This window comes from Pararge aegeria, chromosome 27 (assembly GCF_905163445.1).
Source record: "Pararge aegeria chromosome 27, ilParAegt1.1, whole genome shotgun sequence".
NCBI classification, from domain to species: domain Eukaryota; kingdom Metazoa; phylum Arthropoda; class Insecta; order Lepidoptera; family Nymphalidae; genus Pararge; species Pararge aegeria.
In genome coordinates, this window is record NC_053206.1 from 8,396,268 (window position 1) to 8,410,472 (window position 14,205).

A 14,205-nucleotide genomic window follows, 5' to 3' on the forward strand; every position below is an offset into this window, starting at 1 on the left:
ATTGGCACCGGTACTTATATTAATTTTTAAGATTAAATATAGGGTGCCCGGCAGAGATCGCTACTTAACGATAAGGACCCATTTTTGTAATCTACTTCCATTTTCATGTTTATATCCTTAATTTAATGTGGTGTACAAATAAAACTTAATAATGATTCAATAGGACCAAGGAGGACATAAACCTTGCATTGATTTTTGACATTAAATCCACAGACTAAAATTCAAGGGTTCAGCTGCCTGTCATTATTTACCTATTTTCGTCTGCACTTGATTGAAGTTTTAACAATAACAATGGGAAAATAACCTATAAAACTACAAAAATAATTTCAAAATGCGATTTACAGTACTCTTTCGTATCCCAAAAACATTATTATCATCCCACGCTGTACGTAATTACTCCGAATATGTGCCAAAAGCCCTGAGAAGCTTAAAACCAAAGTCTACTCGTAACACAGTACAGTATTACGTTGATTCGTGCCGAGTGAGGACCGTAGCGGGCAATGGGGGAGACGGCTGCATCTCCTTCCTCAGCGTGTGGTGCAACGACCAGGCCGGACCCGACGGAGGGGATGGGGGGCACGGCGGACATGTTATTTTCCAGGTAAACATCTCCATAGTACACAGGCAAACTTAGGTTTTTGTTTCATAGGAATTTTGATGGTAAATGGATAAACATCAACAGAGCAACCTGGCACAGGTCATGCAAAGAACACATCCTACAGAGTAATAAATGATAAATATACTACAACAATACACACATCGCCATCTAACCCCAAAGTAAGCGTAGCTTGTGCTATGGGTACTAAGATGACTGATGAATATTTTTATGAATAGGATACATAACTACTTATAATATACATATAAACACCCGGACACTAAAAAACATTCATGTTCATCACATAAACATTTTCCAGTTGTGGGAATCGAACCCACAGCGTTCGACACAGAAAGCAGGGTTGCTGCCCACTGCGACAACCAGCTGTCTAGTGCTGTATCCCATCAATTTGAAGCATAGTTGTTAAGCCTCATATGCTTATAATAACACAAGCAACCAAGTCCTTATGACCAGATTGCGCACTGACACGAATAGAAATATAATGATTCTTGGCTGCACTAATAACCATGACTGTAGTACTTTCCGGACAAGTTCTGTCACAGAAAGCTTCACTATTCTGTTTCTCATTTCTTTTATAGCTGTAACTCTGCAATCTGTCTTGAGACATTGGGCCGTTTGTTTGTGGGTTTAGGTAGTTTTTTATTATTATTATTGCTCTTTTTCAGGATATCATCCATTGATGAATTTACCCTAGCTCTTAAATCAACTTATTAAATTTAGAATGCTGTTTCTCTTCAGTCTAGAGAAAAGAATACTGCTGTCTCCTCTCATTTTATTTGCCAGGTTGTTGACATGTGTCACCCTAAATACTAAATACTGTATCCTTGTCTCCCTTCTGACTGTTTTAGTATTTAAATCTTTTTGGATATTCTTGTTAGTCACATATGGTTGGTGTTAAACATGCTTCTCATGGCCTTGTTTTGAAATTTGTTTCATCTATTAAAATAAAATATGTTTACACTTCTTTTTAACTATCTAATCTAAACTCTCAAAACTTAAAAATTCATTTATTTCAAGTAGTGTAAATAAGCACTTTTGAAACGTTTAGTCATTCTGTTTGTAGTTACTCTACCACCGGTTCGGTGAGTTTGGTACTGAGACGATATGGCTTTTCCTTTAAACTATGTAATCTGAAGTCTGAGACACCATCATTATATCAATTCCATCTATATCTGACCCTAAATTAAATTCTTATTTAAGTTATTGCTAGTTTAGTTTTCAATCAATCCCTAACTTCTGTCATGTCCCCAAGAAGCAGCTTTTGTTCACAACAGCCACACCATGGCCTGTAGGTTGAACCTGGTGCAGAAGTCTTGTATGCCTAGCTTTTAGGTCAGTTGGCAGTAACTCCCTGCATATAAGTAACTTACTCCTGAAAACTGAGAGTGGTTAATTTTGCTAGGAAGTATGATGGAAGGCATTATATATTGAATTTCTCTACAATTTTAGTTGTTTCAGTTGTGTTTTACACACTCGTGCACTAATATATCCTACGTAGTTGTCTGACCCAGATGTTTTTTTGTGCTGGTCTGTCCGTTGTACACATTATGTTGATCTGTTATGTTTATAAAAAATAAATAAAAATAAAAATAGCCTTTATTCTCTGTCTAAATACATTTTTGCTTATATAGTTACTAAATCTATTATTTAATTAAGTTATATTTATTCCTAAAAAAATTGTAACACCAGCTTAGTCAGGTTGTCCTTGGACATAGGCCTCCTCTAGAATTCTCCAGTGTGCTCTGTCTCTGGCTATTCTGCACCATCCTTTTGGTAGGTATAATTTTTTTAGTCCATTTTTCTTTCGAGGATCTAACCACATGGCCAATCCAGCGCCATTTTAGCCTCTTAATCTTTCTGGGGACATCCGTTACTCCTGTGGCCTTTCTTATTTTCCTCTGCTCCACTTGTCTTTCAGCTTAATATTCAACATGCTCCTTTTCATTCTATGTTGGCATACTTTGAGCTTCTGTTGGTGAGCTTTCGTCAATCCCCAGGTTTAACATCCATAAGTGAGGATTGGGAGAATACACATGTTATATACCTTGGGTTTGGTTGGCATTGGAATATCTTTGCTTTTTAGTACATCTTTGAGTGACCGGTATCGAGCCCAGCTGTTGTTCACTCGCTATTGCAATTCCTTGTCCATCTGCATGTTTGGTGAGATTATTTGTCCTAAATAGACATATTCGTCCACATATTCTATCTCTTGGTTGTTTACTTTTATAGTTTGTTTATGCCTATTTTTCATAACCTTCGTTTTGAAAGTGTTGATGGTGAGACCTGCTTTCCGGCTTTCTGATGCTAGTTGGTTTAGCATTTCTTGTAGAGTGTCTGGGTCATCGGTAAATAGCACTAAGTCGTCTGCGAATCTCAGGTGTGTCAGTGTGTCAGTTTGCTCTGTTATGTTTAATGCAGCTAAAATTCAAATTCAAATAGTCTTTACTCATGTAGGAATTTTTTGTTTTTGGCGTGGTGGAAAAGCTTTATTGCTACCTTCGACCCTTGGGCAGGACAGAGGTTATGTGGGACTCCCCCCTCTAAAGGCTTATACCCAAACTAAAAAACACAAAAGCATGTCCCTCTTGTTGGCTTAGTTTGACGCCCGGGGAACCCATTGTATACCTCCGGGATGTCCAACCACCCCAACCGATTGTTGGGGCTCCTGCGCTAACGAGGAGGGGATCAGGACAGCCTTGAACCCCCCCTCAGACCGTAGAGAGGCTTGTGTAGTGATGAGTAGCTAGCCCAATAGCTCCCAAGAGAAGCTGGCGAGTGGCAAATTGCTGGCGTCTTCTTCCCACACGTCTACACCGGAGCGGATGCGCGTCTGGAGCCTCTTGACGCACCCGCTCATGTAGGCCTATCACAGGGATTAATATAGCGTTAATTTAGCGCCCTGCTCTAAGAGGAGTCCACAACAACCTGGGCCGGGTATTTTTATGCTATCACCATCTCACAGTCAAATAATACTAAGCTATTCACACCCAAGCTTCTTATCGTTTAAGTAATCTTCAGTTTAACTTTCAGGCGACACACTCAAAGAAAAGCTTAAACCACTGCAAGTCAGTGATCCAGGCCAAGCACGGTGAGAAAGGAAATCACAAGGACTGCACCGGGAAGAACGCCGCCCATATTGTTGTGGAGGTGCCTCTAGGTAAGAACCATCCCATCCTGGAATACAGGCAAACGCATAAAAGCTAGTTAAGAGTCATTTTCTCAGGGTAATTCTAAAAAATATATAAGTCAAAAACTTGACAATTATTCATTTATCGAACAGGCTTAGTTCTGCTGCCTATGTGGTAAAGAAGATACGCCATATGACCGACGTAGAAACTGCTAGACTGGTATATTTTAGTTACTTTCACAGCATTATGTCATATGGAATTTTACTTTGGGGTAATGCTGCTGATATTAGCACTATTTTCGTGCTGCAGAAGAGGGCTGTTCGTTCGATCTACAAAATGGGTCCGAGAGTCATTGAGAGATAAATTTAAAGATTTTAAAATAATGACAGTGTATAGTCAGTACATATTTGAAAATTTAATGTACGTTCATAAAAACATTTTTAAATTTAAGAAAAAATGTGACTGCAATAATTTAAACATTAGAAGTAAGAGAAAACTTACAGTGCAATATAATAGGTTACATAGAATACAGGATTCGTTTAAAGGAAATTGCATACAATTCTACAATAAACTACCCATTGACATCTTGGAGATGTCTCTTAAAAAGTTCAAAGTTTGTATTAAACGTAAGCTTATAGAAAAGTCCTATTATAGTATAAAGGACTACGTAAACGATAAAAAAGCTTGGGTGTAAATTATTTCTCTAACCAGGTTGCTCTTCTAATAATTTAAAATGACATTGTGAGATGGTGATAACTAAAAAAAAAAAACACCCGGCTAAGTTTGTTGTGGGCTTCTTAGACCAGGACGCGTTTGGAACCCTCGTAGCTTTAGTTTTAAGTTTACGAATGTGGTTATCGCCATCATCTCACTACCGTGTAATTCTTATGTACGCATCAAAAGTGCCACCTATGGGCATACTTGAATAAAGATATTTTTGACTTTTGACTTTTTTTGACATTGTAAAGTCAACATCTCCTGAGGATGCTCCGGTTTCGGAGCGAAACGTGCGTTGAGGATACATTGCTGAGGATCTGTTTGGTGTGGAGTATGCACATTGAAGAAATTATAAATTACAAGCTTAATTTCCATAATATATTATGGATTTCCGCAAAGTAACGCCTGCTTCTATCCAATGTTGTTGCCCACAACTTTTTTGCCAGGCATTTTTGTTGTTTATTCAAAATTCTAAATTCTAAATTCATTTATTTCAAGTAGGCGTAATATAAGCACTTTTGAAACGTCAAGTCTGTCTGTTTGTAGTGATTTTACCACCGGTTCGGAAGGCAGATTCTACCGAGAAGAAGCCGGCAAGAAACTCAGCAGTTGCTCTTTTCCAACATCAACAATTTACATTTTGTATTTTAACATTCATTTTTCTATCTTGTGAGAGCTGAAAGCGGAGCCGGATGCTTCCAAGCAACCTTGTCATTAAAAAATTCATCAATTGTATAGTAACCTCGCTCTAATAAATGTGTTTTAACAAATTCTTTAAACTTGTGCATTGGCAGGTCCAAAATCTCCTTAGGAATCATATTATAAAAGCGTATACTCAATCCCACAAATGATCCCTGTACCTTACGCAGACGATATGCAGATGACAATAATTTATGACCATTTCTTGTAAGTCGACTGCTTATGTCCACTTTTTGTGTATAAAGACTAATATGTTGTCTTACAAATACTATATTGTTATAAATATATTGTGAAGCTACAGTAAGTATGCCTATTTCTTTAAACTTCTCACGGAGGGATTCGCGTGATTTAAGTTTATATATTGACCGTACAGCTCTTTTCTGCAATATAAATATAGTTTCGATATCAGCTGCTTTACCCCATAACAAGATTCCATAGGACATAACACTATGAAAGTACGCAAAATAAACTAGCCTAGCTATTCCAACGTCAGTAATCTGTCTAATTTTTCTGACTGCGTAGGCAGCCGAGCTTAGTTTACCCGCTAGTGAATCTATATGGGCACCCCACTGTAGCTTATTATCCAAGGCCACGCCCAGAAAAACTGTGGAAGTCTCTATTTTTAGTGATTCACCATTTATCATTATATTTTTTATCAATTTTCTTTACATTTGGTAAGATAAATTCGACACACTTTGTTTTTTTTGCATTTAAAAGTAAGTTGTTAACTGTAAACCAGTGCGACACATGCGACATAACACGGTTTACTTCGTCAAAGTTATCTTTACTCCTATCAGTCTTAAAAATTAGAGATGTATCATCTGCAAACAATACAATGTCGCATGTTCCACCTGTTATGTTATGCCTGTTATCTCTATTACCATAGATATATGGTTACATAATTGAGAGGTGATTGTGTCTTATTTTACTCAACAACAGGTAGGTACCTAATCTACCCTCCATAGTACCTAATACAAGATTAAAAAAATATTTATTCTTTCGCATAGGGATAAGGCAAAGGTATACCACCGTACAGCCAGGTTAAGATAAAATTACTTTTTTTACTTGCTAAACAGCTCTGGTGTTTAAGACTTTTTTAACCCTTTTAAGATGACGTGTACACTACAGATAAACGTCCACCTTCCCTCAGGCACGATAATCCGGGACAGCTCGGGCCGCGTGGTGGGCGACCTGCAGCAAGAGGGAACAATGTTTGTTGCGGCGCGGGGGGGCTGCGGGGGCCGCGGAAACAAGTTCTTCCTCACGGACACTGAGCAGGTCGGTTGTGATACACAGATAATACTAAATACACGAGAACCGGCTACTGTCCATTCGTAACTTGTCCATAACTTATATAGTCCCCTTTATAATATGGGGGACAAGTTGTAATGAATATTATATTATTACCATCCATATACTATAATTGAAGGGCAACCCGTGAAATACTTATTATTATGTAGTTCTAGTGGCTTTCATTAAATATAATATTAGGGATTACTTAAACTATAAAAGGCTTGGGTATGCATTGCTGTAACTTCATAACTAAATATTTATTAACTGTGAGATGGTGATAACAAAAAATATACCCGGCTAAGCTTGCTGAGCTAAGCATTGTTGCGTAGTCTTCTTAGAGTAATGGAATGGTGGTGGCAGGCGCCCATGGTGGCGGAGTGCGGCGCGGACGGCGAGAGCTGCCACTACTCGCTGGAGGTGCGGTCGATGGCGCACCTGGGCCTCATCGGCTTCCCCAACGCGGGCAAGAGCACGTTGCTGCGTGCAGTGAGCCGCGCGCGCCCCGCCGTGGCGCCCTACCCCTTCACCACGCTACGCCCGCACGTCGGTGAGACAATGCGACGACTCCTCCACTTTCGGCGTCTAACTACGATTTATATGCAATTGGGAGAGTGATGACAGTAACGAATAATCTCTTAAATATTGTTTAATGTAGAAAAACGCACTTTTATTTAAATTCGAAGTGTGATTATTATTTATTTTCAATATATAAAACTGCGTTCTAGCTATCCACTATGACAGGTGAAACGCTGTATGACGTCACATCTATATAAACATTAATTATGTATCGCTTGAACTTCGAAAACTGCTGCATATATCAAGTATTTTGTGTTTCCAAACTATCGGTTGCTCGCTAGTTGTGCAACAAGGATTTTATATATAGCTTTAATTTGCCTATGATATGTTGAAATTTATCAGTGGCGTGCACTAACACTGCCTATCCTCAAATTGATTATCTCGTATAGGAGTAGGGTTTTTAACATAACTTTTAACGATTTTTTTTAACAACATAGGGCAGTTTTCCAAAATTGACATTATGCCTATATCTCCCTACGTCTATTTACGATTTGTATAGAATCAAAAGTACAGCATCTAGCGACAGTTCACTGTGGGCGTAGTGCCTAAAGCCTTGCCGTTCTTTGAGGAGACCAACACTTGGGGGCTCGTAACGGGTTGATGTTGTGGGCAGTACAGATGGTGACACGAGCGTTATTGTCTGCAGGCATGATTCCGTATGACGACTACGAGCAAGTGGCCATCGCGGACTTGCCCGGGCTGATCCCCGGATCGCACAAGAACTACGGGCTGGGTAAGAATGACATTTTTCTCCCCGGGGAAAGAACAAAATGTTTATAAGTGAACAAAACTGTTAGAGGGGTCCCACAGCTTTGTTTACTCTCCAAGCATGGGCACGGGTGTAAATGATATAAAAATAATATGTGTAGTACCGAACTGGGGTAAATTTCTACCTTTCCCTTTTTCTATATATCCTTTGGATTGATAAATTTGATCCCTTAAAAAAGGGGATATAATTTTGGTCTCTTGCAAAAACATATCGATGTAACTAAAGTAAAATAAGTTTTGCTTTAAACTACTACGGTAATAAAGTATTTCGCGCACACGCACGCACAGACACACGCACACATACTCACAACTTCACGGTCCCATAACGTCTAAATTCCTATTATAAACAGTAAGTGAAAATAATCTGTATTTACCTTGTTTTATATTAGCGACCCACGAATTCGTTCGAGTGGATTATATGGGCTTTTTTTATTCCCGCAGGAACTCTCTTATTTTCCGGGATAACCAAACTACAGCTTATCTCTGTAACAAATTTCAGCCAAACCGGTTCAATGGTTGCGACGTGATTCAGTAACAAACATACAAACTTTCGCCATGATATTCTAGCTTCTGCCCGCGACTTCAGAATTTTTGGCAATTATTTTCCCACATATCAGTCGGACAGATAGTTTCTATACTGAAACATATCGGTATAGGAAGTATATGGCCTTTTACATAACATAGGGGTCATGCATACGAAATTTCAAAGCTGTCTGCCCGTGCCTTAGGTCGTAAACATTTTTCAATATTCCCTCGGGAATTACTTAATGAATCGGGATAAAAAAGAAGCGAGAAGTCTTTTGCGTGTCGAAGGCTACATGCATGCCGAATTTCATCCAAATCTGTTTAGCCGTTTTTGCGCGATCGAGTAACAAAAATCCACACTTTCATATATTTTATAATATTAGTAGGATTATAAGACCGCTAACCATTTCTTTCTTGGTTTACTCAATGACCATTGGACAAGAGATATACTCATAATATCCAGAGAGTACATTCAGAACATCGACATATGCTATAAACAATGGACTTACTAGAAATAGACATAAATTATTGACATCATATCATGTGCCAGCATTAAGAAGGTGGTCTGATGATATAACACAGATAGCAGGAAAAACATGGGAAAGAACAGCTATGGACAGAAAGTCCTGGCTACTCATGGAGGAGGCTTTCACCGCCAGGTGCGGTCCTTACAACGAATATTAAATCTAACATAGTTTTAAGAAAAATTACTTACCTAAACATTTGTTGTATTTAGAATTTAATTATGTAAATTTAGAATCCATTTAAAATAATATGTAAACCGTTGTAAGGAATAATAAAGCTATTATTTTATAATGTGCGAGAGGGATCATTTGTGGGATTGAAATTATAACTTTTCTTATATGATTTTTTCCATTTTGTTTTATCAAATCACTCAAAAATAATCTAGCTTTTGTTCTTAAATGTGCCGTACTAATAAGAAGTAAAAAAAAACACTCCTCATTCGGGCATTCTAGGGAGATTTCAAAGGGCGTTTTCAATTGGTAAATCTTTCAGGTATACAATTCCTCAAACACGCGGAAAGATGTCGGGGCCTGATATTCCTCCTGGACGGCACCAACGACCCGCGGGGGCAATACCGCTCCCTGTCGCACGAGCTGGCGCACTACAGCGAGCAGTTGGCACAGCGCCCGCGATGCGTCGTGCTCAACAAGACTGACGTGGCGGGCGTGCACCACGTGCTGGCGGACCTCCGGAAGACCATGGACGTGGTGGGCATTTCCGCTAAGACGGGCAGCAACCTGGGAGAACTGCTGAAGGTCATTCGCAGGATGTATGATGAGGAAGACGACGCGGTTGACTAATAAATGTATTCTAGTATTAAAAATGGTTTAATTGCGACTCATTTCCAATGCATCATCTTCATTTGAACCCATTGCATGCCTACAAGGTTTACTCTCCGAATGTGAAGGGTTTAGGTCGCCATCTAGCCCCAAAGTAAACGTAGCTTGTGTTATGGGTACTAAGATGACTGATGAATATAATACATATAAATACTTATAATACACAGATAAACACCCAGACACTGAAAAACATGCATGTTCATCACACAAGCATTTTTCAGTTGTGGGAATCGAACCAACGGCCTTGGATTCAGAAAGCAGGGTCGCTGCCCACTGCGCCAATCGGCTGTCGAATTATGTAGAACTCTCAGGCAAGCCGGTTTCGTCACGATGTTATCCTTCACCGTTGAAGCCAGTTATATTTAATTGTATAAACTAAAACCGCACGTTAGTGACGCAAACAGCCATCTTGTTAATTATTAATTAATAAAATAAAAATAATTAATATAATATAATTTTGGCTGCAATAATTGTTTGTCTATGGTTTGTATATTAAAGAATGAGCAAAAACGGAACGTAAGTATGGGTGGCAACTGTCTTTCTGACAATCGCGGCGGTTAAAAATTCGTTGACCGCAACTTCTCGCAGCCGCATCTTTTTTAAATTAATTCCGCCAGCCAAGTCATTGAAGAAATCCTGTTTTTTCATTTGCCTTGACCCCTACACGCACTTAAATCTGAAAAGTTACGAGGTGCGTGCGTACTGGGGCTTAAAATCGGTTCTTCAAAAGGCAAGCCGATTACCTCAACCCGATCCGGGAGTAACTTGGTGCGTCGCGGGATCATTTAATGAAATTTCCATAACGAACTTCATCGCAATAATTATTGCAATTCAATTCTATAATATTTACGATACATCCGGCTTGAAGGACCAAAAGTAAATAAGTATTTTTGGGGGCCATCGGGAATGGATGTTTTTGTGAAACCCGTCTCATTTATTATTATGAATGAAACTATTTTGAGGTAACGTTGGTTAATGGCGTAGCAACGCACAGTGGGCACAAAACTACTTCATTCGTACCAACTATTTTGACAATAAAAATTATTGGATAGAAGCAGGCGTTACTTTGCGGAATTCAATGATATATTATGAAAATTAAGCTTAATTTGCTATACTCCTCGAAAAGCAGCAGAATCTGTATGGTGTAATTAATGATTTCTTCAATGCTTATACACCAAACAGATCTTCGGCAATGTACTTTCTAAGCACGTTTCACTCGCACCGGCACCGGAGCATCCTCAGGACATTTCGATTTTACAATTAATCATTGCTGTCAGTAATTATGAGAAGCAATAAATAAAGATTGTTTATTTCTCATAAATCGATTAACTACAAAACTAAGAACCTAAAGCATATTGTAAGTGTGCGATAGATGCTTTACTGCTCCATGCAATCTTTGATAGACATCATTGCAAGGACTATAATTTCGAATAAATAAGTGAATAAACAGGAAGTCATTTAATCAGTTAGATATATTTGTTGTTTTGTTTATGTATTTTTTTTTTTTACAATTTTATTTTATTTTATTTTCTTTAATTACTTTTATTTACCTACTTGTTTAATTTAAAGTGTTAAATATGTACTTTTTGTGTTCGTTTTAGTTTTATTTGCTCTCTTTTACAGTTTATTCGGAGTTTTTTATTTATATTTACTCTAGTTATATTAATAAAGAACCGGGCGTCGCGGTTGTTTGCTCAGTCTGATACTGGTGTAGACTGAAAATCATTGTTGCTAATGCACAGCATAAGGCTGAGTTTGCGGCCATTTGCCATATTGTTAATATTAATTGATAATCTTTTCGTTAATAATCTTGTATTAACAATAGTGTATGGCAATAATGGATTTTTATTATTTTTTAATAATAATAATTAGAATTATTGCATAAATACACGTAGATAATCAGATGTTACAAATTTAGCTTTTGTTGTTGAAACAGTGTATTACCATTAATTTGGTGTGCAACTTACAATCATATTACATAAAATAAAAACATAAAAGGAAAACATTAAAAAATAAATCAAAACTACAATTTGGACGCAGAAATATATAAATTATAATATCGTTAGTAAAAATCATCTAATGAAATGAAAATAAGCCGTTAAGTCAAAATACAAGTAGGTATATCTTAATGAAATTAACAAAGTCATTCTTGAATAATATCCATTATATTGTTGATAATACATGCATACAAAAATTATCGAAAAAAATTGGTTGCCTGTAAAGTCGGTATACGGGCGAAGGTTTTACGTGACAACGACTTTGAGTGGTAAAATAATTTTAATGTGAATATTCATTCGTATAGTAGGAAGAAGGATGAAATAATAGTAACAATTTAAAACATTTATTTATACAAAGAATTATATTTAAAACATTAATTTATACAAAGAATCTCGCACTGAATTTCATATTAACAAAATTTTATTTTTACCTTTACACATACATACGTATTTATATACAAATATACATACAATAACTTGCAATACATTTGCGTACAATGAAACAGCGTTTACTACAAAGGGACGCGTGCCTTTCACTTTTTATGTCTGTCTCTCTCGCTCTTAGGCGGGCTAACCATGCCCGAGTGGAAGGGACGCGTGCCTCTCACTCGCTCTCATTGTGAGCGCATAACGTGAGCGGAGCGTAACGCAGTTTCTTGAAGTGTCACCCGGCAAACCAATTTATAAGACGTTGTCACGTCAATAATAACATTAAGTAAAGTCAAAAAATTCATTAATTGAGTAAAAGCACTTAAATAATAGCCACTCATGCAATCTTCTCTTAAATAAAGGAAGATTCATTCCTTTTATGGACTCTGGCAGCTTGTCATATACTCGAATAACCATACAAAATGCATTTTCTCTATATAAGGCTAGTTTAATCCTAGGTACAAGAAGACGATCCTTATGCCTTGGTTCGTTGTCAAAATGCTGGCCTCGACTTTTAAAGTACTCAGGATACCTTTTCACAATATTACAAAACATACACCTACTACCTTTTCACAATATTTCACTATAATTAGGCAGTTGTTCAACCGACAACGATGGACGTGTGATAAGTAGGGCTAGAATGTGGAAACAAGCTAGCAAGCTCGATTATAAGCGAGTTTGCGGGTTTCATAGTGGTGAGCGAGTAGTACTTTTATCATATGTTTTGTCAGACAAACTACGAGCAGTGAAACGATTCCTCGCCAGCCAGCAGCGTGAATGTCCAACGATAAACTAGTTGAAACATCTCTTTTATTTACATGGAGTGTATAACTATTGGAATTTCCATGAGCAAGAAAATAGTAAGTAATTTCCTTACCGTCTGCGGGCCAACTGCCTATTTTAACGACGAATTAAATGATTCTTCTATCGCACATTAAGTCGATAATTTGTAGACAATTGACGTGCCCCACGGTTTTATTTTAGTCTAGTCTATGCATATGTTTATAATTCCCACGACTGTATCTATTTTATTATTGCTTGGTTTTTAGTACATTTATCTTAAACATTGCAATGTATGTTTAACATAAAACCGTTTAACTTAAAAAGTTTTTTTACCTATTTTTATTTTCTAGTTTTAAGTTTTTATTTCGCATTCTGTTTAATTCATTTAGTGCTTCATTATTGCAAGGTTTCTTGCCCGTTAGTTTATTGCAGTCCAACTCCTCTATACGTAGTCCCTGCAAAGATCTTACTCTACTAAGAGCCACGTAGGCTTGACCTTCTTCAAACAGTTTCGTATTGAGGTTGTATAGTGCACTGTATTCGTCTTGTCAAGCCCTTTTATTTGATACCCATATTGGTGGGATTGATAAAAAATTGTTATCCGCCATTTGGTAGCGGCGGCCATCTTGAATTTATAATGATAATGAATAAACATAATTGTATTGTCACCAAAATCCAAAGTGTATACAAAATTTCAGATTAATCGGTTGACAGGAAGAGGGTGAAATGTGACCCAAGAATAATAAATAAAACAAACGGGGTGAGCTAAATAAAACAGTTTAATAAAAAGAGAAAGTGTGTGGGTATGTTCCGTATAGGGTCCGAAACGGCTGGACCGATTTCAATGACACTTTCAGGGAATCTCCGGATTGACCTGGCGAGTAATCCTGTAAAGTTTGGTGACGATCGGAGCACTCCTATTTTTGAACTGTCAAATACAGCTTTTATTTACTATGATTATATTCTATTGTTAGGTGTACATGGGTGTAGATAATGATCTTCACCCGCTCGAGAAGTGAATAGAAGAGAATGAATACGGAGAGAAATAAATGATTTAATATATTATGAGACTTAAATTAAAAATTGAATGATGTAAGTTTATTATATCTAGCCCGGCGAAGTGGGCTGGGTACGCTAGTCATTTATAAAAATTAAGAATAAAATTGGACCCGAGTGATAACCTTGGGGCACACCAGACGTTGGAACTAACGGATCAGATTTGTAGCCTGGATTAACCATTCTCAGAACCTTATTGCTAAGGTAGACTTAAACCGCCTCCACAATCTTCCGTGTACGCCATAGTGTTTGGG

General features: G+C 37.6%; 1 protein-coding gene across 1 annotated transcript; it reads left to right on the plus strand.

Annotated features, from left to right (window-relative positions):
* The first annotated feature begins 251 nt into the window (after positions 1-251).
* Positions 252-9,670, plus strand: LOC120635847 (mitochondrial ribosome-associated GTPase 2). Its single transcript, XM_039907035.1, has 6 exons — positions 252-601; positions 3,647-3,773; positions 6,311-6,438; positions 6,814-7,000; positions 7,676-7,762; positions 9,340-9,670. The coding sequence occupies exons 1-6, from the start codon at positions 332-334 to the stop codon at positions 9,645-9,647; spliced, it is 1,107 nt and encodes a 368-aa protein (XP_039762969.1). The 5' UTR covers positions 252-331; the 3' UTR covers positions 9,648-9,670.
* Positions 9,671-14,205: the final 4,535 nt, after the last annotated feature.

What these genes read in the sequence shown, in the direction of transcription:
- LOC120635847 (XM_039907035.1), top strand. Translation starts at nt 332, where the DNA reads ATGCGATTTACAGTACTCTTTCGTATCCCAAAAACATTATTATCATCC. An exon ending in TGTTGTGGAGGTGCCTCTAG is followed by an intron (nt 3,774 to 6,310) that starts GTAAGAACCATC and finishes ACCTTCCCTCAG; the next exon opens with GCACGATAATCCGGGACAGC. An exon ending in GCACAAGAACTACGGGCTGG is followed by an intron (nt 7,763 to 9,339) that starts GTAAGAATGACA and finishes TAAATCTTTCAG; the next exon opens with GTATACAATTCCTCAAACAC.